General features: G+C 42.6%; 1 protein-coding gene across 3 annotated transcripts; it reads left to right on the forward strand.

Moving 5' to 3' along the window:
• The first annotated feature begins 13,402 nt into the window (after window positions 1–13,402).
• LOC129709668 (splicing factor, proline- and glutamine-rich-like) lies at window positions 13,403–22,162 on the forward strand. Of its 3 annotated transcripts, none has more exons than XM_055656169.1 (9): window positions 13,403–14,182; window positions 15,545–15,846; window positions 16,124–16,219; window positions 16,365–16,582; window positions 16,828–16,912; window positions 17,020–17,134; window positions 18,462–18,498; window positions 19,198–19,343; window positions 21,640–22,162. In XM_055656169.1, the coding sequence occupies exons 1-9, from the start codon at window positions 13,547–13,549 to the stop codon at window positions 21,772–21,774; spliced, it is 1,770 nt and encodes a 589-aa protein (XP_055512144.1). In that variant the 5' UTR covers window positions 13,403–13,546; the 3' UTR covers window positions 21,775–22,162. The 3 variants fall into 3 exon arrangements, with proteins under 3 accessions (XP_055512144.1, XP_055512145.1, XP_055512146.1); XM_055656170.1 differs by having other exon boundaries at window positions 16,386–16,582; XM_055656171.1 differs by having other exon boundaries at window positions 19,198–19,329; window positions 21,640–21,731.
• The last annotated feature ends 3,449 nt before the right edge of the window (window positions 22,163–25,611 follow it).

The following is a 25,611-nucleotide window of genomic DNA, read 5'->3' on the forward strand; positions in this document are numbered from 1 at the left end:
GTGAATACGTTATCACTATCCTTCAAGAAAGCATGTTGCAGATTATAATGACAAGCTGCACCTTTTTTCTCCAATGTCAATAGTATTCCTTTTGAAAGTAAATTTAAACCTCTGACTTCTGTTTAAAAATGTTTACCTCCAAATATATTCTTGCTATATTTATTCTTTAAACAAAACCTTTGTTGAATATATTTCTAGGAGCCATTAAGCTTAAGTCAGTATTATTATCATGTCTGATATTTTTAGTTTTAGTTTTTATCTGCCTTTATTTTTGTAGGTGGGATTTGATACTTAATAGGGGTGTGTTCTTTTGTTAGCGGAGTCTGGCGCAGACGCTCAGTTTAGAAGTTTCAGTTTGGTGTCGGAGAATGAGTGGAAATAGTTTTCTATCATGATCACGACACACACATGTGACAAGACGACATACATTTATAAGAAAGAGCTTTTATGTGATTTATATGACGTGAATGGAACAGCGATTAAGAACGGAAAGTTATGAGTTATTTCTTTGTTTTGTATTACATTAATAAAAAAGCAATTAATGAGGAAACGACGTCTGGAAGATTCATCTTTGCTGCCTTTTGTGTGTCGTGAGTGTGTTAGGCTATACCTTCAATCATCTCCGATAATTAATGGTTATCGAAGTTGGACTTTGAGAACATTGTAAAAACTGCCATTATAATATTAAATTACATTTCACTGGATTTAGGGAAATAACTCCCTCATTGAAGTTCATTTGCATAACTGCGAAGCCATAATCTGACACAAAATTAGTAATTTCCCTCCACTCACTTGCTGAGGTCTTATCATCTGTTAGAAACTGTGATGAAATTGTGGTTGGACAACATTTACATCAGCAAGTTTTACATTAGCTTGTCCTTGTACTTGCATCGTCTTTATAAAGCCCTATGTACATAGAACATAGAACATGTTCATGAACAGGCACATTGGCCCACAATGTCTCTGTTAAACATGAAGCCAAGTTAATCTGTTCTGTCTGCACATGATCCATATCCTTCTATATCATTGTGCCCATCATATCTGCTACCACCACCACCTCTGACAGTGCATTCTAGGCATCTCCATTCTCTGCATAAAAAACTTACCAGACACATCTTGTTTAAATCTTCCGCCATCTGACCTTAAGGCTATGTCCTCTTTGATATTTCCACGTTGCAGAAAATGTTCTGGCTACCTATATCTATACCGATGTTTCATAGAAAACAATCCAAGTTTGTCCAACCTCTCCTTATAAAACGCTAATATCCTTAAATCCAGGCAGTATTTTGGTAAACCTTTTAAACAACTTGCTCAGTTTTCTGACTAAAATGAATAGCTTCTCAGTTTTCTGCAAGAAAATTTCATATCTGTTTTCCAATCAGTCCAAGAAGCTGAATGTTGACTGTGGAAGGGGAAAGCTGAGGAACTGTGAACCTGTCTTCATGGACTAGTTGGTGGTGGGGAAAGTCAACAAAACCAGGTTCCTGAGTGTGCATATTTCTGTAGATCTGTCCTGTGTCCAGCACATTGATGCCTCTACTTCCTTAGAAGATCCGGTATGTCGACAAATACACTCTTGAAATTCTAGATGTATGGCGGATAGCATATTGATAGGCTGCATTGCGGCCTGGTTCAGGAGGTTGAATGCCCTGGAACGAGATTACAGAAATGGTGGACATCGCTCGATGCATCACAGGTAGATCTCCCCAACATCAAAGAGATCTATAGGAAGTGCTTCATGAAAACAGCCACCATCATCAAAGACTCACACCACCACTCTGGCCATTTCCATTTTAGTAGATGGTAGTTATAGGAAAACATATAGCCAAGGACAAAGTATATTTTCATATAGTTATTTACTGCACAGTATAACTGTCAGCTAATTCTGCTGTGAAGCCAGAGAACTGGTGAGCAGTTTTTTGCCGCCATCTCTCCATGATATCCTGCAATAAAGTCTCTTGAAGCAAACCCGCAAAGTCTGTAACTTTTCGTTTTTCCTTTTATTTTCCTCTAAATTAATTTCTGCCACAGAATTTGGCGCAGCGAGCAAGGTCCCAATTGTAACAGGATTTGAACGAATGTAGAGGAAATAAAAGGGAATGATATAATAGTCCAAAAAAGGAAAAAGGGGACGGGGGGGGGGGGGGGGGGGGGGGGGGGGGGGAGGGCAGGTACCGTAAAGCGTGCTTTAGAAATTGAAAGGTGACTTTGAGGTTCGCAGACGGAGTAAAACCGGTGAGCGCAAACGTAAATAAAATATTATAAGACATTGTCCGCGGAAACCTGACTTTTGTTTTACAGACTTGAGAGAAGAATATGGGAGGCAACAGTAGTCGATCAGAGGAACCTGATCCTACTGAAAGAGGGAGGCTTGTGGAAAAGAAGCAGGTGGTCCAGGAGGGAAAGATGCAGATAAGAAAGAACACTGCAAAGGTGATAAAAAAAAGACTAAAAGACACCGGGAAGAGGTAGGAGATCCCATTGTTCCACTGGGATAAGCAGATAGAGAGAAATGAGGGACCTGTGCCTATTATACCAAAGCAAGTGGCAGCAAAATGATGATCACAGGCTCAGGGAAATGAGTCCCTCACTCACTGGTTGCCTCACAGAGGAAAGGAAACTATAATGGGCGGAGCGAGACGAGATGATCCCAGATTTTATAGCCCGATTTAAGAGTAAATGGGAGGAACATGCCAGAGAGTCCCAAGCTGAAAATGGGCCTCTAGCTGTTCACACTTCACCAAATTCTTTGCTGCCCAGACAGGCTCAAGCTTTTAAATTGGTTAACCTAGATTGGTAAAATTAGCAGTGGGAGAATGTGATCACTTCGCTTGTGTCTCGCCCCGTACTGATATTTTTATAATCTCTAGAACTCCCGTTACTGGGAAGACAGGCTCTATGCAAACTGGGAGCAGTCTTACACTGTACTGCAGACAGTATGTTTATGGAACTCCCTCAAATGCAAATACATCAATTGCTTAATTTAATTAAGGAGGAAGAACAAGGGTTAAAGATGCCCATCCAATATTGTTAGCAATTAAGTAGCAATCCATACAGTCAATTGGTTAATCAAATCCATTGTGCTCTGCAAAGAGTGCAGGATTGAAAAGGCCAGTATTTACAATATCTTGTTGAAACCAGCCAAGAACATAAGCGAATGCATTGCACTGCATTATATACGTGCCTGCCTAATCCCGGAAACCAGGAAAGGGTCTCCCCCTGGTTGAATAAACTCAAACAATTAACAGTGACCCCTTATTTGTTCTTTTGGGTCCCGGGAATAGGAATAATGATCCACTGGACATCTGGTAGCGCTGTTGATGGCTGCCTCCGCCTACAGTCCGGTTATCTTTTTTGGTTTTTGTTATGTTTAAAGTATGTTCTTGTTTTGTGTTAGTATTTTATGTGAGGGGAAGGGGGAAACCATCCTTCAGTCACTCCATGGCGAGGATGCGACTATTATCCAAGTCGCGCCCTTGACCCCCTACTCGCGGCCTTCCAACTGGATTGGCGCGGCCTTTCCTGCGGGTCCGGACCAGAGCTTCAGCAGCGGTGGCGCAGCGCTGGATACATCGCAGAGCGGTCGAGGCCTTACCTGGGATCGCCGTTTGGAGCTCCGGAGTGTTGGGCCTGCTGTATCGACATCGCAAAGCTGTGGTTGTGGAGCTCCCAGCGCGGGCGGTGCTGACTTCAACATCATGGAGTCCTGGGACTCTTTGCTGGAGGTCGCCAGCGTGAATCTCCGCCCAGCTTGGCCTGTGGACTTCGGGAGCCGCGGACTCCGGTGGGAGGTGGCCGATTCAGAGGTCCAGGCAGCTGAGGATGTTCTACCTTTCGACGTCGGGTTTCTATCGTTCCCGGCGAGAGGGCCTGAACATCCGGCCGCCCTGTAGCGGCGACTGCGGAGTGCTTGGGAGGCCCTGACCATGGGTGAACATTGGGGAACATCAGTGACGAGGTTGACTGGACTTTGGTTCCTTCCCTCACAGTGGGGAACTTTCGTGCCGTTGTGGGGATGTTTGTGTTGTAGACTACTGTGTTCTGTGTTTTTGTGTAGTTTTATTTGTATGACTGGAAGGGAAATAGCATTTTGTTGTCTCTTAATTGAAGATAATGACAATAAATTGAATCAAATCAAATCAAACCTCTCTTAAAACCAAAGGGATCAATTTGAGATGGGAGACACCTCTGAGTCACACTTAACCGTAACTACTAGACCTCCAGCAACAGTGAAAGAAATAGGAGAAATGATTTTTAAAAAAGGCTGAAGGACAAACAGTCAATTCATGTTTTAAAGTTGCTAATGACACAGAAGGAAAGATCACATGGGTCAGAAAGGAATGGGACACTATTTTTCAAGAGCAACGGCCACCTACTAAGGATCCGCCAAGGTCACCAATGGCTCTGGTCCAAGTACGCTTTGAACTATGGTTCAGAACTTGACAAAAGCTCGAAATTAACCACACCCTCAGGAATGGTAGAAAGAGTAAAAGCTAGTTTGGGCAAAGTATGGCAGCTGTTGTGGCCAGACGCTATGCCCATAATGATCAATGCCCTGAGAAAGAAGGTAGCTCTAATTTAGAAATGCTCAAGCCATGTGTGAAATAGTTGGTAAAATCTATGAGAAAGTTAAGCAGGACAGGTCCCTCCGGCAGAAGGAAATATGCACCCGTTTAAACCAGGAGATCAGGTTTGTGTGCGAGTAATGAATAAAGATTCTTTCTCTCCTAGATGGAAAGGACCATATTTGATGCTACCTGTACTAACAACACAAACAGCAGTAAAAGTAAAAGAAAAACCCAATTGGGCACATGCTACAAGATGTAAACTGCATCACTCAGACGGAAACTTCGAAGGAAATAGAAGAACCATAAAATTTTGTAATGATAAATAAAAGAGTATTAAAATGTAGATATATTACTTATTAACTATCATTGTAGTATTAAAAACTTATGAATAAACTAACATTGTGTGGTATCAGAGAGGATATGAGGGTGAAGTGAGGCATCAAGATAGTTACGAAAACAGGATGAAGGTAGAAGTTGGAGTATGAAATTTAACTAACAACTTTCATACAGAACCAGTGAACTCGCTGCTGTAAGGTAAATAAGCTTCCTTATCTGATTAGAATGTTGGGTTTGTGCCCATATTCCTTCACATGCACAAGGAGGTATCTCTTTGCCTACTCAAGGACAGTTTGAATCAAAATTATAATTGGATATATATGGCTCCATTTTTGCCACGGATTAATGAGAAAAAATATTATTACCCTTTCTTACTATAAGTGTTGATCATAAAGATCAACAAGGAGGGAACTGTGGAAGAAAAAATTATATCCTTGCGTATTTAATTTTGATTGGAATTGAACAAGGTAACAAAAGGGTTTTTTGGGTGTGACAATTGGAAGCCTTCACTTGATCAGGAGCAGAACAGTTTGTGGGAATCGGTAAAGTAAGATTAGACATATTACCTCTTGTCTGGGAATGTGTTGACGGGTGGATGGTAAATGTAAACATGAAATAGTAGAGGAGATAAGGAAGTTTGTTTACATTTCTGAGAAGTTACAGTGGATCACCCGCGCCCCCTACCGCTAGTAGTGCAGATAGGTTGCAGTAAATGGAAGTCTTATGATTGGCTTGGAATGGGCATGGTGGCGTGGGTGGCTTGAAAAATGAGCTAGAATAATGTTGATTCCCTTGTTTTGTATTTGACTTGTATTAACCATCTGTTGGTGAATAAGATTAGCATAAGCAAAAATTATGTTATGACTAAAGCCCCTGTCCCACTTTGGCAACCTCCACCGCGACCTCTGGCGACCTTAAGCAACTTCTTTTTTTAAATCAAGGTCGTGGTGACCTATGACCTCTGGCGCCCTAAAGCAACTTTTAAAAAAAATCAACGTGTCGGTGACCTATGACCTCCTATGACCTTCCACGACTATGTGTACGACTTCCTACGATTATGTTGAAGACCTGCCTCGACTAAAGAAGACCTCCTTCGATTATGTTGAAGACTGGCTTTGACCATGTACTTTTTAATCGAGGATGGTCTCTAACAAATCATTCTGAACCATGCAAGCAAGGAAGGAACTAGTTTGGAGGATGTTAGTAAAAATACAACTACTGCTGTTTGCAGTAGCCCTTTGGCTTCAGCAACCTTTTAAGAGAAGCAGAAGGGGAAGAGCAAGGGTGAAGAGGAAGCACAAGAAGAGGTCTCAATGGGTGAATGGAGATGATGTGATGGACTGTCCCAGTGCACCAGATGACTGTAAGAGAGTGGCGCTGGACTTTGACAAAAGATGGAATTTTAAGCACACATGTGGGGCAGTGGATGGCAAGCATGCCATTCTTGTCCCTGTCCCTGTACCCCTCATTTTCCTTATCATACAGGATGGCATTCTGCTGGAACCATTCCTCAAGGTCCCCCTCCTGCTGCCTGGTGAAGGTGTAGGGTATAACCTTCCTCCAGCCCTCTCTCACCACCAATGGGGCATCTGCCTCTGATGCTGTGTCAGACACAGGAGAAAGGGCTGCTTTGCTGCCTTCAAATGAGGCAGTGAAGGATGGGGTGGTGGTGGGGACATATACTACCACCCTGGTCTCCTCCTCCAGGGGTCTCTCATGCAGGGCTACATCCTCCTGTACTATCACCTCCTGTGGCATCACCTCCTGCCACTCCTCCTCCTGGGAGGGCAACACCTGCATGCCTGTTTTTTGTTATGGTTGTGCCCTCGCCCTGCGCTGCTGCCTTTTTGGTGCCATCTCTAAAACACAAGTCTCCTCTCCAAAAAACTCTCCAGCTATGAATGAACATGCCCTGGAGGGACCGAGGTGACGTGCCGCTGTTTAAATCCCTTTTTTTTCCTACTGACCTTTTTTTCACCCCGGAGCTATTACCTTCGACTACCTTTGACCGCCTTCGACTACCTACGACTAGCATCACGACCCACTATGACCGACCTCGACTAGACCTATGACTAGAAAATATCGATTTTTCCCACTGCGACCTAATTTTAGTCGCGATCAATTTTTAACATCTTGAAAAATACGCCGCGACCTAGCTGAAGCCTCGACTATGCGGAGACCACTTTCGACCATGAAGGAGAGTGATGAAGACCTACTACGACCTCGTGGTGAGCTTCCCGCGACTATGGTTCGCGGGCAAGGTCGCCAGAGGTCGCCCCCAAGTGGGACAGGGGCTTCATGAAATAATTGGTACCCATGTAGTAGATGGTAGTTATAGGAAAACATATAGCCAAGGACAAAGCATATTTTCATATAGTTGTATCCACCAAAAAACAAAAGTTATTTACTGCACAGTATGACTGTCAGCTAATTCTGCTGTGAAGTCAGAGAACTGGTGAGCAATTTTCTGCCACCATCTCTCCATGATATCAGCAATAAAGTCTCTTCAAGCAAACCTGCGAAGTCTGTAACTTTTCGTTTCACTTTTATTTATTTCTAAATTAATTCCTTCCACAACTGCCATTTTCAGCATTTAGCTACATTAATATTGTGGTCTTCAGCAATATTCATTTTAATTCAATGATCTTGAATTTTGTTGATGCTTATTATTAACATACTTTATCAAAGGAGTCTTGAGAGACCAAACACAAATCAGTTTCAGTGCCTTCATCTGATACAGTGACTCAGATTATGGCAATTATAAATTAATGAACAGTGCAAAGTAATATCCTTTGGTACACCAAGAGCCACAACTATTTCCTGCTTGTGCATGCATTCTGGACAGAACTCAGATCCTGTTCTGTAATAATGTTACTCCAGCCTTTATGTGGACTAATTAAAGCTTGGCTTCAACAAACCGTACTCCTGTTTTGAGTTAAAACTGAAGCTTTGGGTAAAAACGTTGTCATCAAAATCTTCTATCTCTGCTATCCTGTGAATTTTACTTATTAAGAGCTATGTTAATGATTATTTGTTGCATGTTAACCAGTGTTGCATTTTTAGAAATCATTCATCTGTGACGGCTTGTTTCACATAAGACCCATATAAAAGCAAACATGGGATGGACACTTGCTTTGTCACTTTGGCCCAGTAGACCCTAAACAGAAAAACATACACCTTGGGAATGCTTCCCAAAATGGAATTCTAGGAAGAAATACATAATTGGATAGGACTGTAATACAAAACACCAGTTGCACAGTCCTAATTAGTGATTGTCTGTCCTTATTGCTTTCAGATCCAATTACCCTGAAGATGGTGGGATGATGTGTCGTCGCTGATTAACTGGACTCAGACAACTTCCACTCATTTACCAGATACACTTTATTTATGTGCACAATGAGAGCAGCACAGTCCAAGTTACTGTATTACTCTGAAATTCCAATCTGAACGGTCAACTTTTTACACAGAATTTGCCCTTTGAACTGTGCGCATTTTCCAATTTCTCATCATCAATAACAGTATGTTCTCAAACCATTCATATACAAATGCAATAACACTGATACAGGCAAACCTACATGCTATGTAATCCTTTATTTGATTTTCAATATCAAGAACCTTGTAGTGTGCATCAAAGAATACCCATCCAAAACATTGGGGTACGTCAATGAATACCTATCAGGAACATTGATGTGCTTCAAGGGCCTGTCCCACTGCGGGGACCTAATTTGCGAGTTTCTAAGAGTTTAGGAGAGTTTAAAAAGTCTCATGGTCTTGTTGTATTGCCGAAGTAGAACACCTCCTATGACCTCCTTCGACTATGTAGAGAAACTCCTACGAATATGTAGAAGACCTCCTTCGACTATGTAGTACGACATCCTTCGATCTCATTCGACTATGTTGAAGACTAGCTTTGACTAGCTTTGGGAAAATTGGACACCGAATAGTGGAGAGTGAAGACGACCACCTTCGACAATACTAACACTATCCACGACTACCTTCGATTACCTTCCACTACCTTCGATTGCCTTTGATTACCTACAAATAACATGCCGACCTACTATGACCTACTTCAACTAAACCTACGAGTAAAAAATAACCGACATACACTATAAACCCACTGACTCCCATGGCTATCTGGACTACACTTCTTCCCACCCTGCTTCCTGTAAGGACTCCATCCCCTACTCCCAATTCCTCCGTCTACGCCGCATCTGCTCCACGGATGAGGCGTTCCACACCAGGACATCTGAAATGTCCTCACTATTCAGGGAACGGGGGTTCCCCTCCTCCACCATAAATGAGGCTCGCACCAGGGTCTCTTCCATACCCCGCAACACTGCTCTCTCTCCCCATCCCCGCACTCGCAACAAGGGCCGAGTCCCCCTAGTCCTCACCTTTCACCCCACCAGCCGTCACATACAAAAAGTAATCCTCCGTCAGTTTCGCCACCTCCAACGTGACCCCACTACTAGCCACATCTTCCCATCTCCCCCCATATCTGCCTTCCGCAAAGACCGCTCCCTCCATAACTCCCTTGTCAATTCTTCCCTTCCCTCTCTGTCCACCCCCTCCCCGGGAACTTTCCCTTGCAACCGCAAGAGATGCAACACTTGTCCCTTTACCTCCCCCCTCGACTCCGTTCAAGGACCCAAGCAGTCGTTCCAGGTGCGACAGAGGTTTACCTGCATCTCTTCCAACCTCATCTATTGCGTCCGCTGCTCTAGATGTCAGCAGATCTATATCGGTGAGACCAAGCGGAGGTTGGGCGATCGTTTCGCCGAACACCTCCGCTCGGTCCGCAATAACCAAGCTGACCTCCCGGTGGCTCAGCACTTCAGCTCCCCCCCCTCCCACTCCGCCTCCAACCTCTCTGTCCTGGGTCTCCTCCATGGCCACAGCGAGCAGCACTGGAAATTGGAGGAACAGCACCTCATATTCCGTTTGGGGAGTCTGCACCCCGGGGGCATGAACATCGAATTCTCCCAATTTTGTTAGTCCTTGCTGTCTCCTCCCCTTCCTCAGCCCCCCTGCTGTCTCCTCCCATCCCCCAGCCTTCTGGCTACTCCTCCTTTTCCCTTTCTTGTCCCCACCCACCCCCCCCCCCGATCAGTCTGAAGAAGGGTTTCGGCCCGGAACGTTGCCCATTTCCTTCGCTCCCTAGATTCTGCTGCACCCGCTGAGTTTCTCCAGCTTTTTTTTGAGTAAAAAATAATATTGATTTGTTTCCATGGCGACCAATTTTCAGCATGCTAAAAAATACTCCTTGACCAAACTGAGGCCTCGAGTATGCTGTAACTTATCTCGAGCATGAAGGAGAGTTACATAGACCAATGGAACCACGTGTCGACCATGCTGCGAGTTTGAGTTGAGGGCTTCTAAACTCGCAAATTAGGTCCCCGCAGTGGGACAAGTACTGCAGATAATGCCTAAAGGTTGTTGTGCTATACTACTGTCCTAACCTTTGTCACACTGCAGTTTCCACATTGTGCTGCACAGATGTCTTAACCTTTGTCATACTGCAGCTTGCACAGATGGATCAGAGGATCATGTACCAAGATATCGTTGGATTGTATAGCTGAAGTGAACCAGACACTGGGATCGTACTTTGGCTCAATTTCAGGAAATAACCTAGTCATCAGGAAAGAACCTGGGGTGAGATTCCCTCAGGTTTGCTACGAGCGGTGCTGATACAACCTATGGCTGCTTCTGTGCTGCAGCAGTCATCTGATCTGATTTCCAAATTGTCTGGATATTGAAAATAGACTTGGTCACCAAAGACGCAATGTAGAATTTGACAGACATTGGCGAAGAATAGACAATGTGGCTTTCATTCTGATGGTTAACTTTGTGAGAATTACATCAAGCTGTACAAAAACAACTCTGTGGTTCTACCTTAGACACAAAATGCTGGAGTATCTCAGTGGGACAGGCAGCATATCTGGAGAGAAGGAATGGGTGACATTTTGGGTTGAGACCCTTCTTCAGACTGTTCTGTTCCTGTGTTGTGAAGGCTGGGTTTGACCATGTTACTGTGTGTATTCTCTTCAGTTGGACTATGCCATACCATCTTTCTCTTGCGAATGAACTTGTGGAAAAGCTTGTACAGAAGAGCACTTTGATCTCAAGTCACTCAGGCAACATTCTGAGGTCTGTGGAAAAACAAGATGGTGGGCCATGTTAGAATACTCCCTGGGCTGAACTGTCAAAGGCAATTGAAAGAACGCTTTATCATCAGAACTTTCAACCAAATATCAAAACTACACTTGGCTGGTGGTGAGACACTCCCTGTCAAATCCTTAAAGCACTGCGCATTCTGCACTGAAAGCAGCCCCAAAGGGATTGAAACATCAAGATGGGCTCCAATGAGATGCAGTAATCTTTGTCAAGGTTTACCCTGAACAGCTGCATAACAAAGGACTCTATGTCCTACCAATGGTTAGAGATGAAAGTACATACCGACTGCTGCGGGAAGATTATCAAATTGGTGAAAGACACACCGCAGCCTGCCTAAAACCTACTGCTCTTTCAATGCAAGGAACAGTCCATGACCAACTAATGCAAGCTGGCATAATCCAGGATTTAGGTTTATTATCATCACATGCACTCCGGTACAGTGAAAAGCTTTGGTAGAGCAAAGGCAAAGATAGAGTGAAGAAAGCCAGGACTACATGGGGAGTAATGTGCTGAAGCTCTTGCAGAGTCTATCTGGAGAAGCGCTGGTTGGGTGCCCTCCTCCCACTGCAACATGGTCGGCTATTAAAACCATCTTACACTGTTAGCTCAAGGAGTCGCTATTAAAGGGAGATGCCATCTTACACTGTTAGCTCAAGGAATGCAAGTACATGAAAAGTTCTCAAGGGAAGCAGGAATAAATATATCTGTTTCACATATATGTTTGAAGATTGCCCAAAAAGTTGATAATGCAATTAAAGATATGTACATTATCCCTGGTCTTATAAACAGACATATTAAGTGCAAAAGTCAAGCCAAATCTTTCTAAATCAATAGATTAGCTGGAGTCCTCTGTTCATCAATGAATTCCACAACTTCAAGTCCTTGAAGACTTCTGCCTTCACTCTCTTCCCCTCACCCCACAATCAGTCTGAAAAAGGGTCCTGACCCGAAACATCATCTGTCGATGTTCTCCAGAGATGTTGCCCGACCCACTTTTGCCTGACTCATTTTTAAAGCAGGCAAGGGAATGTTTATAGGGTGTTTAAGAAGGAACTGCAGATGCTGGAAAATCGAATGTACACAAAAAAGCTGGAGAAACTCAGCGGGTGCAGCAGCATCTATGAGCGAAGGAAAAATGCAACGTTTTGGGCCAAACCCCTTCTTTTAAAAAAAAATTATATTATTTATTTATATGTTTATAGGGTGTTTTATCATTCTGAAACTAAGAAGACCATTTCAAAATTGGCATAAGTGTCTGCAGTCTGATGATGTAAATTAAAAAGAATTGGCAACAACACCAGAGGAGAGCATGAGCAGAACCATTTCTTAGCCCACAAGTTGTTGTAAATTGTAATGCAGTCCTGAAAGATTGGTAGAAATAAATTCAGGTCAATTTCATAAAGCTATATAAAGGGGAGAAAATGGCACATCCAAGGGAAAATATCTTGAATATCTAGATAGTTCTTCGATAATTAATTTCGGGTTAAATGGTGTCCTAATATGCCTTAAAATTCTGCCATTCAATGAGTGCTGCCAAATATAGGCCTTTAAAAAAAAATGCTGGTGACAAGGCCACACACAGACTATTCAGCATTGATACCTGTAAAAATGTGTTGTTAAGGCACAAATGACACAAAACTAATTCTCCAACTAACAGCAATCAGCGGGAAAACTTGAACTGAAGCTTACAAAGGTGACGATAAAAAAAAGTAGGATCAAAACTATATTTTTAAAAAGGCTTATACGTAACACAGGAATACTTTTATATAACTGAGGATTCAAACCAGAACAATTATAATTTGAAATTCATTAAAACAAAAATTCATAGAACAATCTTTGAAGCGAATCAAGGGCCACTTTTAAGTTTGTACTCTTCAATATTAATTGATAAATGATTATTTATTAAAAATATATTAACCGAATATGAGAGAATTAGATGGGTAAAAGTGTATATACATAACGGATGGTTAAATGGTTTGCCAGCTCGGAGTCAGACGCGATCTCCAGTGTGTCAGTGAAGGGGGAGTTCGGTGTGGTGTGTATGTGTGTCAGGGACAAGGCCTCCATTGCTAAACAACCCCCCAGGCACACGGCTCCCTCCTCCACCGCCACCAAAGAAGCGCTCCTTTGTCTGCGAGGCGGTGCAAGCTGATTGGCCGGCGGCGGACATTATTGGAGCGGTATCGCTGATGGACATGTACTATCGCCAATCAGCTGTCAGGTCCGCCGCGCGTCGTCGTAGCGGCCCCCCAATGGGCCGCCGGCAGGGGCGGGACATTAGGGCAGTATATAAGGAGCCCGCTCCCGCCTCGGCGCCTACCGGGCGCCATTTTGCGCACTTCTCCACGTTGACCTTTGCAGCCGGTTTGAAAGAAACGTTGTGGGGTGGGGGGGAAAAAAAAATAACGCTCGCGCGCAAACGCTGGTGTTTTTTTTCTTTTTAAAGAAAAAACATCCACGGAGAGGAAATGTCTCGGGATCGTTTCAGGAACCGCACGGGATTCCAGAGGCGCGGCGGCATGAGCCCTCCGTTCCGCGGCGGTGGCGGCGGCAACCGCAACAATGTGAATATCCCCACCCGCCCGAACGGAGCGGGAAACGTGGCCGAGGCCCTGAAGCAGCAGCCGGCGCCTTCCGCGCAGAGCCAGGCGGCGGGGACGGCAGCGACGGTGACGGCGGCGGCCCCCACGCAGACCCCGCCTCAGAAGTCGCCGGCGCAGGCCTCGCAGAAGCCTCAGGAGCCCGACAAGAAGAACGGCGACGCGGCGCCCGCCCAGCCCCCAGCGGTGGCGGCGGCCGGGGCTAGAGGCGGGGGCGGCGGCGAGGGCAAGCCGTCCTACCAAGGGACCGACAACCAGAACCGCCAGCCCCGCGACACCAAGCCGACCGAGGGCGAAATGCGGCAGGCGCAGGAGGTGCTGCGGGCCCAGCTCTCGCTGCTCCGCAAGCCCGGCGAGAAGACCTACACCCAGCGCTGCCGCCTTTTCGTGGGCAACCTGCCCGGCGACATCACCGAGGACGACTTCAAGAGGCTCTTCCAGAAATATGGCGAACCCGGCGAGGTTTTCATCAACAAAGGCAAAGGCTTCGGCTTCATCCGCCTGGTGAGTTTGGCCCAGCCACCTGGCGGCCGCGGGCAGCTAGGCCGCAGCAGGCGCGCCCCCGGCTCGGGGTGTGTCGCGTGAACGCGCAGGAACGTTTCCCAATCGCGGGGGCGTGCATGCAGTCGCAGTTACTCAATTCTGTCATTATTCTGCACCTACATTGTGGGTTTAGTTTTTTATTTCATAATTATAGTAATGTGTATATATGTGTGCAGTATGCGAGAATAAACTGCAGATTCTGGTTTTAAACCGAAGATAGACACGTAATGCTGGAGTAACTCAGCGGACGGGCAGCATTTCTGGAGAGAAGGAATGGGTGGCGTTTCCGGTCGTAGTAGAAACGTCACCCATTCCTTCTCTCGGGAGATATTGTGTCTCATTGAGTTACTCCAGTATTTTGTGTCAATCTTTATGTACAATGTGCTGCAAGTAGGAATTTCATTGTTCCATTGTTGGTACAGTTGATCCTAGCAGACATTTTACTTTGATCTCGTCAATATCCCCCACCTCAATCTCTCCTTTATGGGGTTAGTGTTAACGCTCATGGGGTACTTTCCTTATCGTGGAAGTGGCAGACAGCCCAGTTATTGGAATATTCTATTAACACTCCCCCCCCCCCCCCCCCCCCCCGTTCTTGCACGTATCCAGACACGCTAGAAATCTCCCCAATGACCAGTTAACCCAGCAATCTGCACAGATTTGGTTTGTGGGAAGGAACAGCGGCCGCCAGGGGCAACACGCTCATGCATAAAAAATATTTTAACTCCACCCAGGCGGTGCCAGTGGCCAGGGTTGCCTGTGGGTGGCTGATATTGTGAGGCAGTAGTTGATTTGCGAAGTTTGACTGGCGGTGAGAGGAGAATCTGTAATACAATTTCCTAAATGCGCACTGCAGGCAATCGGATTTTGTGGGTTTTCTGCACTCGTATGTCCTTTGTACTTGCATTTCCTGCCACTTGTGCACGCGGCGTTGGATAAAGATAATTTCTCAGTTAATGGAATGGTTCAGCTCACCAAAAATCGTGTGTGCATATGAGGTGTCGATTTTACATAAAAAAATAGGTGCGGGAGTAGGCCATTCGGACCTTCGAGCCTGCACTGCCATTCAATATGATCATGGCTGATCATCCAACTCAGTACCCCGTACCTGCATTCTCTCCATACCCCCGATCCCTTTAGCCACAAGGGCCACATCTAACTCCCTCTTAAATATAGCATTTCTATTAATTGTTTAAATATTTGCATCAAAAAGCACCATTTTGCATGTTTTGTGGTTTATTTTAGTTTGGTGTGCTTTTTTTGGCAGTTTAAACTAAACTTAGATTTGTGGTTTTCAAAGTTTTTGTCTTTCTTTCTTTTAAGGAAAGTAGAACTTTGGCTGAAATAGCCAAAGCCGAACTTGATGATACGCCTATGAGAGGCCGACCACTTCGTATCCGTTTTGCCACACATTCTGCTGCACTGACTGTCCGCAATCTCTCTCCTTATGTCTCAAATGAATTGCTGGAGGAAGCTTTCTCCCAATTTGGTCAAGTGGAGAGAGCTATTGTAATCGTAGATGATCGTGGCAGATCAACAGGCAAAGGAATAGTTGAATTTGCTACAAAACCGGCTGCGCGGAAGGCACTTGACCGATGCAGTGATGGAGTGTTCCTCTTAACAGCGTAAGAGTTTTTGGAAAAAAAACTTACCTGGTTGCTTTTTAAAATTCAGTTTCAAATGTTTCTTGAACAATATTGTAGTTCATGAGCAGATATATAATTAAGCATGAGGGTTTCTCATTTTATGTAGTTGCATTACATTTACTGACGAAAATATCAGTACGGGGCTTTAATTATAACTGACTTTCAATATTTCATCAAGAGCTCAATAAGAATGGGGATTCATAAATGTAGCCCTGGAAGAGAACACAGCTGTCAAATTTTATTTATTGCCTTGTAGATCTCCTCGTCCTGTAATTGTGGAACCAATGGAACAGTATGATGATGAAGATGGCCTTCCAGAAAAGCTTGCCCAAAGGAACCCAATGTATCAGAAGTGAGTTTTAGAATATTTTTAAAACATTCAAGTGGAAAACGAGTGATTCTAATTTTGTAACATCACCGTATTTGCCTTGATGCATTAAGTCTGCAGATTTTATTTATTTGAAATAGTGGAATTATTAGACTAATTGAGGTCAAAGTTGTGCCTCCTTTGCTTTCAGAGAGAGAGAGCATCCTCCTCGTTTTGCTCAGCATGGAACATTTGAGTTTGAATATTCCCAGAGATGGAAGTCACTTGATGAAATGGAAAAACAACAGAGAGAACAAGTAGAAAAGAACATGAGAGAGGCCAGGGATAAGTTGGAAAATGAGATGGAAGATGCATACCATGAACATCAGGCAATGTTGTTGAGGCAGGGTATGTTAAGAGTCATTTCAACAGTATCTGAGACTGCAACATGAAGTTACAAATTGCCTTGTATGAAAATAGCTACGATGAATTGTTATTCTGTTGAATTTTATGTTTATTATGCAAATGATAGCATTTGTGATTGTTGGATTTTGTAATCAATTTGTGCAGTCAAACGGAATTTAGTGATCTGCACAAATTTGGTGAACTTACTTCGCTAGTTGATTTGTTTCTGTTGTGAAAAATTACTCCAGATCTTATGCGACGCCAAGAAGAGCTGAGGCGCATGGAGGAGCTCCACAGCCAAGAAGTTCAAAAGCGTAAACAGCTTGAATTGAGGTGAGAATTAAGACCATGTGAAATTTCTCTAACATGAGAATACTGTGGCATATGTGTTAAAGCTTATTATGTTGTTAAAATTTTACCGTGGTTTCTGCATTATCCAGGCAAGAGGAAGAGCGTCGCAGACGAGAGGAGGAAATGTTGATACGACAAAGGGAAAAAGAGGAGATGATAAGGCGCCAGAGGGAGGAGAACTTCCGCATGGGTTACATGGATCCTGTGAGTTTCCTTAAATGGGTGTTTTGGCTTGAGGAAATTGTTCTAATGCAATATGTAATGATTGGGTATCTTGTGCCTAAGATTACACCAGCACTTATTTGGGAAGAGGCTTGTGATGCTTGAAATGAGAATGACATGAAAAACCCAGCCTCAAATTTTAGCTGCTTCATGTCTGGAAATGTTAGTTATAACATTAGTTTAATTTACGGTGACGGTATGAATGAAATATCTTGACATTTGCACAACAAAAACAGATGCTTCAGATTTCATTTGTTGAAAGGTTACTCTTTGAATCTCTTGAACCAGGTTACACCTTTTTTCCGAGTACTAGTTTGGACCAGATTGTACCAGAAGCTGGACAAAATGAGGTTGCACGTATTTATGCCCTCAAGTCTCTTGGCACCGCCCACCTGAATTTGTTTGGCACTGAAGCACCCAATGTTCTGAGGTCCTTTGCTTATTATAATGTGACTAGCCGACCCATTGTGACAACCCATTTGGTCCCCGTTGTGACGCCAGTCAAGTACACACTGCGCACGTGCGGATACGGGCAACCTTGCCCCAATTGCGCAACCGCGGCTGAGGGGGCCGGCAAGTGGGAGCGTAGTGCCGTTTACGACATAAAGTAAATTGATGTTTATAAAGGGAGATACTTTATAAAATCGAGCAAAACTTGTTACGACACACCCCAGGCGAACGGTGGGTAAGGAGCCCCTAAAATTGTAGCGCTATTGTGCACCGTTTTGGATGGATACATATGTATAGATGAGTACCCATATTCTAATTTGCTCCAATTTTGTGGACCGTCGTGCTTGTACGAAGGCTTGTGAGCTGACACTTTCATATTTGTTGACTTAGTTATGATCGCAATATAGACTTGATGATTTGATGCTTATGTCCTGACTGTACAGCTGAAATCTCCAGTGATTGCATGCTGTGGTGGAATTGGACTATATTTAATAAGACTTATCAGTACTGCCAAGTGAAACTCAGCTTGTGCCTTTGTTTTAAACTTGTATTGTCTGGCTTTGTATCTTGCAATGCAATTGTATAGGACTGGTGTTTATCTGTATCTCTGTATCTGGGTGTTGTCTGGCAATGACAAGTAGGTAAAACATACAAAAGGTACTTGTCTATACTTGTGCAAGGGAATCTTCCATTTTTTGATATCTGGCTATTCTAAATTAATGTTGCTAACTTCAACTGTTTTTGCAGAAAGGTGTGGATTTCAAATTTCGCTGGGACTTGGCATGGACAGCTCTTGCTTGAAGCACTTGCAAATTGTAGGTTCTGATTTCTAATGAATTAACATTTTTTTACTTTTTAGAGAGAGCGTGAAATGCGTATGGCTGCAGGAATGGCAGGTAAATGCATATTTTTCCGAAATATTTTAAATACTTGAATTTGCTATGGTTTCAATCTTGCTTTTTTTTGATCTCCTAAACAACAATTGTTACTGGTTGTATATTGGCTGTATTGAAGGTGCCTGTGAAAATAATGGCAAGTGATACAGTGGATATTGTAGACTATATTCATTGGAAATGGGTCACAAATGTTGTGGGTTGCTTTTGAGAACAGTGTGGATAAAGAATTGCATTACAAAGATGACCCTTGCAGGTAAAACTGATGACTGGATAACAATGTAGATGATTGTGACCATGTAAATTATTTAACAGTAGTAACAGTCCCTGGAGACGGTGGTATCTGGGAGGGTGTGAGTCCACGTAAACATAACTAGAAGCCTGTGGGTGAACACAAAATCGAGACTAATGGAATATTGACAATTACATAAAAAATTGGAGTTCAAGTGGGTGCTGTGCCATGATAATGCATGGAGCTCTGGACTATAGTGTGGTGCCATGGTTGTGCATGGAACTCTGGACTGTAATGTGGTGGATCATGTGTTAAAGCATCTAACCCGTAGGAGGTTATGGCGTATTAATTGAAATGAAGTTTTTTAATTTTACATAATGGGAACAGTGAGGACAAATGGTATATGGTGTTGTGTAAATGAATGACAAAAGTGTTCATTATTGCTAATTTCTCATTGTTTCACATTTCAGAACAATATACTGCTGCAAACCAAAGCTTCCCACCAATGGCAGCAATGGCCTATGAAGGTCACAGTACATTGAGTAGTCCTGGAGGACCCAGTGCGATGCCTGGACAGATGATGAGCGCCAGTGCAAACACCGGTGACATGGCAGGGGTAAAGCATACTGTGGTTCAGAGTGAATGCTTGAATGTATGGTCTGATTGTAGAGTGAAATGAGTGGGTATTTGGTATGATGACAGCCTGGGGAAAATTGTAATGGATACTTTGCAATTTAAACTAAGGTCCTTGTGGTGTCCATCTGCTTATCTTGTCATTATTGAAACAACACAAAATGGCAAACTTAGAAACTGCTTGAATAAGGCTCTGTTAGGAGCTGAGTAACATAGTCTGGACTTGGCATTGGGTGGATTCAACTTGGTTTTTTTAAATGGAATTACATGTGACATGTTAATGAACATTACACAAGTTGATTTTAATCAGTTTTGCATCTTAATAATTGATCACAGGATCTAATTGCCATGCCAAAAAGTTTGGCTATGCCAAACATAGCATAGTCATTACATGCTTGCAAGTTTGATGTGATTGTGGGGCAGAAGTTTGTAAATTCAATCTAGTAGAAATACATTTAAATTACCAGATCAGCTGACGTATTACCAAAGTTCGGGTTTTTAGAACTTGAATGTAGAATTGATGGTTTGTGTGGTTGGGACAAGCATGCCAAATTAGGTATGCTGGGAAAATGTGTCAATTTCAATTTCCCATATAGGTACTAGAGAATAGCAATGGCTCAAATGCTTGCATTCATGTTAGAAATGAAAATATTCCCATAGTGTCTTCCGATTGGTTAGTGGGTTATTTCAGAGGTTACAAGTGGTGTTAGTAGTTGCAATTGTTCTGATGCAGAAGGAGGATTGTCTTGCTCTATCCAGTTTGCAATTTAGGTTTCTTGTTCTACAGGATATAAACTTCTGATTTCCTGTCCAAATGTTCCGGCATCTGCAGCCACTATTATATACATAAACATTGAACATGTGGTTCCAGTTTACGACAAACTGCAATATTAAAATAAGTGAATAAAGAATTGTGATTGCAGTAACTCCACTTTAAATTGCATAGATACACAGTCCACATGAGGAAAAATCAGCGATCCCATGGCACCTGTAACTGTTCAACTGCAGCTAGTAAATAGTATTTCCCTGCATCTTAAAATTACTTGTCCTGACTTGCTAGGTCTTGCATAGTGAAAACATGCAGTGGATGGGTTTATTACTTTTAAGTGGAAACACTGGGTCACATGGGAAGATGGGGTGTGGGGGCGAGCGGAAGTTTATTCATAATTTGATTTAAGAGGCTGTTCCTGAAATGTCCTTCCAATTCCAAATGGTTTAATCTTGGATTAACTCATGTTTCAGTGTTATTTCTTTGGTTACTTCAAAGCCCTCAGTCTTGCATTGGATGACAATTGTTTTAGCAGAATATGCCAGCACTTAGTTGGCCTGCAGTGTGATGTTGCCCCATGAAATAAATTGAAAGAGGCTGTTGAGTGTCCTCTAGCACAACATCAAGCCATGCGTCGTGGCAAACCTGTGTGCCCTACCCTCCAAATGTTTGAGGTGTTTGGTGCAAGTGGTAAATTTGATGAGGCATTTTAAATCGAAAATTGAGTTATGGACTAACTGTGTATTCTCTGCAGTATACTCAATTTATTCTGGTAATCCTGAATGGTAACAATGATCCAGTGTTGTAGTACTTGTGTTGTATTGTGATGGTAGATTGTGGACTAATACATTTTGAATTTTATATAATTTTCTCTTCCAACAGTTTTAAAGGCAACTGATCAGATTGAATTTTCAATCTGTTGTGAGAACTATCATGCCATAATAGTAAACAGTTTTTTACTGAAACAAAATTATTTGTACTCAACAACTCTTCAGTACTACAATACTGGCTTGTTAGTCAGATTGTGTTAAAGGGGAAATAGGTGGGAATAAGTCGGTGGTTACTTGTGACTTCGATTGAGGCCTATGGCTATTTAACTTGAAGTGTTAAACACTGCATCTCTGACAGATTCAATGCTGAGATTGCAATGGTAATGAGAAGTTCTAAGCCCAAATCCTTTTTTGTGCACATGACACTGCATTCCTATTCTTGTTAGTAATTTGTTTGCACTGAAAGCAGAATAGCCATTGTTCTTAAGCTGTCACAAGTCATGGGAGGATTATACCCACCATGGATTCCTCCATGTGCTGGTTGGTAAACTAATGAACAACTTGCCCTCTTTTTTCTTTTTATGTGCCTGGTACCTGTGGATCGCCCCATTCCTGGTTGTAATCGACGAACGTTGACTACGGATGCCTTCCCTGACCTAAATGTTACACATTTTCCTCACTTTGTAATGTGCAACTTGTATGGACTTTGATTGCTACCATGTGTGATGAACTTCCAATAGCGTAATGACCGCTTTGGACAGGGGACACCAGGTCCAATGAATGCTCAGCCCCCACGTCCTATGGGGCCTACTGGTCCCAATTTTAATAGAGCGAGAGAAGAATATGAAACAGCTAACAAGAAGCCTAGATACTAAAATTTATAGCTCTCCTTTAGTGTGCATTCCAGATAGTCTCCTTTAGATGGAAACTCTTCATAAATGCGTTTTTTTTTAGTTGGTGGCGAAGTTGCATTTTATGCCTATTCAGATTTGTGTATTGACTAAACTTTGTAAACTGTAACAATTCACGCTGGCACATTGTGAATGTTGAATTATGTCAAGCAAGTGATAGTGCAAATAGGCATCTTTTCCCAGTACTTCAAATGTACACTGAAGTGCCATTAAACCTCTAGAAAGTATGCTCCATGTATCTTTTGAGTCATTGTAGAAGCATGTTAAATTGTGTAGGCTAAATGCTTGTTTTGAAATGGTGGATTCTGTATTTTGGTCGTCTTTTTAAATTAAAACTCATTCGTAGTGCTAATTTGAAACGAGTTGTTTTTAACCAAGAATAAAGTCTCTGCTAAATAGTGGCAAATTATAGGCTTCCATAAATGGGACAAAGTATTGCTGACTATTGCAAACTTTGTACCATTTATCAAAGTTAATTCAATAAGGTAAGGATTGATGGGAATTAAGCGCAACAAAAACTGGCTTTAAATTGTAACACATTTTTATTTCTGCTTGAGATCTTATGGTTACTTTAATTTAAATTTAGGTCAAAGAGCATTAAATAGAACTTTTCTAATAGGTTTTTAAATTTTCAAAAATAATTATTTTTGTCATTCTAGTTTTGGATCCCAGAAACCTGCAAGCCAAATTCTGTCAGTTGTACCAGTGAAGTCCACTGACAAATCTAGGTTTCTGATTTGGCAAATACATTTGAGATTTGAGTGTTTGAAAATGTTGGGAGGGCAGGATGATTGATTATGTTGCAGTAGTACTTATGTTAAATGTTTAGACTGGTGCTAAACTCTATTCTACTTCAATTTTTTCTCTGTTTTAATTTACTATCAAGATTAAAGCCGATGATCTCTGGTCGTCATTCTGAGCGACCTTTCCTTGTGATCTTAGATAGTGAAGCTGTAACTTTGGACACAAGCCTTCTTTAGCCTGCAGTTTTTCCATTAAAGGTGGTTTGAAGCAATTGGGTGGGCCCCTAGCTGACAATTTTTCTTTGCCCCATGGAATCCGAAGCTCATCATGGTGTCCTTTTTCTTTGGCCAACTTGTTCTAATTAGATCCAACGAATGTCGAGCTTTCCAATTCTAGGCTCTAATGATGTTTTTATGGTGTTGAGCATGTTTTCGGAAACTATAGAAACTTAGAATAGACCATTCGGCCCTTCGAATCAGCACGGTCATTCAATATGATCATTGCTGATCATCCAAATTCAGTACCCCGTTCTGGCCTTTCCCCCCCGACATGCATTTTGGCAGTGCCAGCTGCAATCAAATTTTCAATTTAATTGATTTTGTTGCTACTGCATTTTTTCCAATTGGATTTAGACAATTTCAGATAAATATAACATCCCACCTGTGTTTGAACTGTTCTCAGCGCCTGCAGTCAGGATCGAACTGGGGAATCTGGTGTTGTGAGGCAGCAGCTCTACAGCTGTGCCACTGTGCTGCCAGGTCTCCAAGGTCCCACTGTCACATATGTTTGTTGACTCCACTTTGTCCAGCAAAGCTGTCCATTATCTGCCGACAGTTACCGCCTTTGTTATGATCACCATCTTACCGTTTCAACTTTCATTTCATATTGATTATTTTTATTCCGCACCTTGGTTTCCTTCACAAGATTTCATTTACTTAAGTTTATTGTCACGTGTACCGAGGTACAGTGAAAAGCTTTTGTTGCTTGCTGTTACGACTCCCGAATGCAGGTACTTCTGAGCCGCGTAACATAATTCAAAAACCAGGTTCAAGTTCAAAAATAGTTTTAATTTTTCAATGGAACACAAAACCCAAGCCCGATTCAAACAACCCAGTCAGGGATATGGATGGACTAACAAACAATTAAACAGTGCTCCAGCCAGCCACGTAATGGACCGTCGAACCAGAGACTCTAAAACCTGCCTAAAGAGATATAACCCTGAAACAAAATACCCGAAAACACTAAGGTCAGCCCTTATCCGTCCCAATTCAATATTTGTTAACAAGTAATGTTGAAAGTACACAGTTCTATGCCATGTGGCCAGGCCTTCCTCAGCTCACACCAGCAGGCTGCTCACAAGTCAGGGTTGACGAAGAAGAGAGAGAATCCTGTGAAGCTCTGGTATTTAAGCTTCAGATGAGTCCTAACACACTTGCGAACCAGTCAGCGGAAAGACCATAAAACCAAACCTTGCGCAGTGTGCACACGTAATAAAGGGAATAAAGGCACAGTGGCATAACGGTAGAGTTGCTGCCTTACAGCGCTTGCAGCGGCAGAGACCTGTGAATACACATATTCACCAGCATTTGTGTATTTACAGGGAAATAAAGTGAAGTTGTAAAATGGTTTGTGTGCACAATGTTACGTGATTCTTTGAGAGAAATCCAAACCATTCCTATTTAATAGATGGAATAGTGGGACAGTATCTGCTTCAGAGCATTGATTATATTTTTCATCATTACGCCGGAGGAACATGTCAAAATGACTCGCTGCCTCTGTGGACAAGGCTGTTGATAGATTCAGATTTTTATCTACTTTCTGCAATTTGCTGTGGTTTTAAAATGTTTAAGAATATGAAAATCATCGTTAAATAGCAGCTGTTTCTGTTTAAACCACACTGAAATAAATTATTTGAATATATTCAATGTTTAGTCCCTATTTGGATACATTGCTCAACCTTAAATGAGCTGCTCACAATGTCCACAGAGACTAATTTTAATTCAAATTAAACCATTCCCTTTCAAATAAACAAAATATCTTGCAACTGGAGTTGAGGATCACACACACACACACACACACACGCACGCACGCACGCACGCACACACGCACACACACACACACACACACACACACACACACACACACACACACACACACACACACACACACACACACACACACACACACACACACACACACACACACACACACACACACACTCCAGTCTCTGCTAAAACTGAGCTTTGAGCTTCCACCTATAATCTGCAATACAATTTCTGCAATCCCCAACAACTCTCACCAACTTCTACAGATGCATCGTAGAAAGCATTTTATTGGGATGCATCACAGCTTGGTTTGGCAACAGCTCCATCCAAGACTGCAAGAAATTGCAAAGAACTGCGGATGCAGCCAAGACCATCACACAAACCAACATCCCTTCCTTGGAACCTTCCTTCCAACAACTAGAGAGCAGTCCTGAGCTACTATCTACCTCATTGGAGACCCTCAGATTATTTTTGATCTGACTTTATTGGACTTTATCTTACACTAAACGTTATTCACACTATTCCCTTTATCTGTACATTGTAAATGGCTCGAATGTAATTGTGTATTGTTTTTCCGCCAACTGGTTAGCATGCAACAAAAGCTTTTCACTGTACCTCGGTGCACATGACAATACACTAAACAGATTAGTAAGTGTGCCAGGGGTTATTGGCCGAAGGCAGGAGAATCGGATGGTGTAGATCAGCTATGATTGAATGGCGGAGTAGACTTGATAGGCTAAATGACTTAATTCTGCTCCGAGAACTTAAATTAAACTAAACACAATAGGGGCCCCATACCTTATTCCCTCAAAATTTGTGGGTGCCCCAATTCCCATATTTCCAATATACTTCGCTGGTACACTCGACTATTTGCTATTTACTGTGTAACATCTTAAATAAAGTGAATTAAAAGTATGCTTGTGTTTTAATGGGAGTAATATCCAATTTTCCAGGAAACCTGCCTGACCAGCACCACCAAGTTCTCAAGAATGTTGTAGGAAGGAACTGCAGA

This window comes from Leucoraja erinacea, chromosome 26 (assembly GCF_028641065.1).
Source record: "Leucoraja erinacea ecotype New England chromosome 26, Leri_hhj_1, whole genome shotgun sequence".
In the NCBI taxonomy this organism is placed as follows: domain Eukaryota; kingdom Metazoa; phylum Chordata; class Chondrichthyes; order Rajiformes; family Rajidae; genus Leucoraja; species Leucoraja erinaceus.

Bases quoted from the DNA above. Each gene is read 5' to 3' on its own strand.
- LOC129709668 (XM_055656169.1), top strand. From the start codon at position 13,547: ATGTCTCGGGATCGTTTCAGGAACCGCACGGGATTCCAGAGGCGCGGC. The intron at 17,135-18,461 runs GTGAGTTTCCTT...TTTACTTTTTAG, and splicing joins GCATGGGTTACATGGATCCT to AGAGAGCGTGAAATGCGTAT. The intron at 19,344-21,639 runs GTAAAGCATACT...AACTTCCAATAG, and splicing joins ACACCGGTGACATGGCAGGG to CGTAATGACCGCTTTGGACA.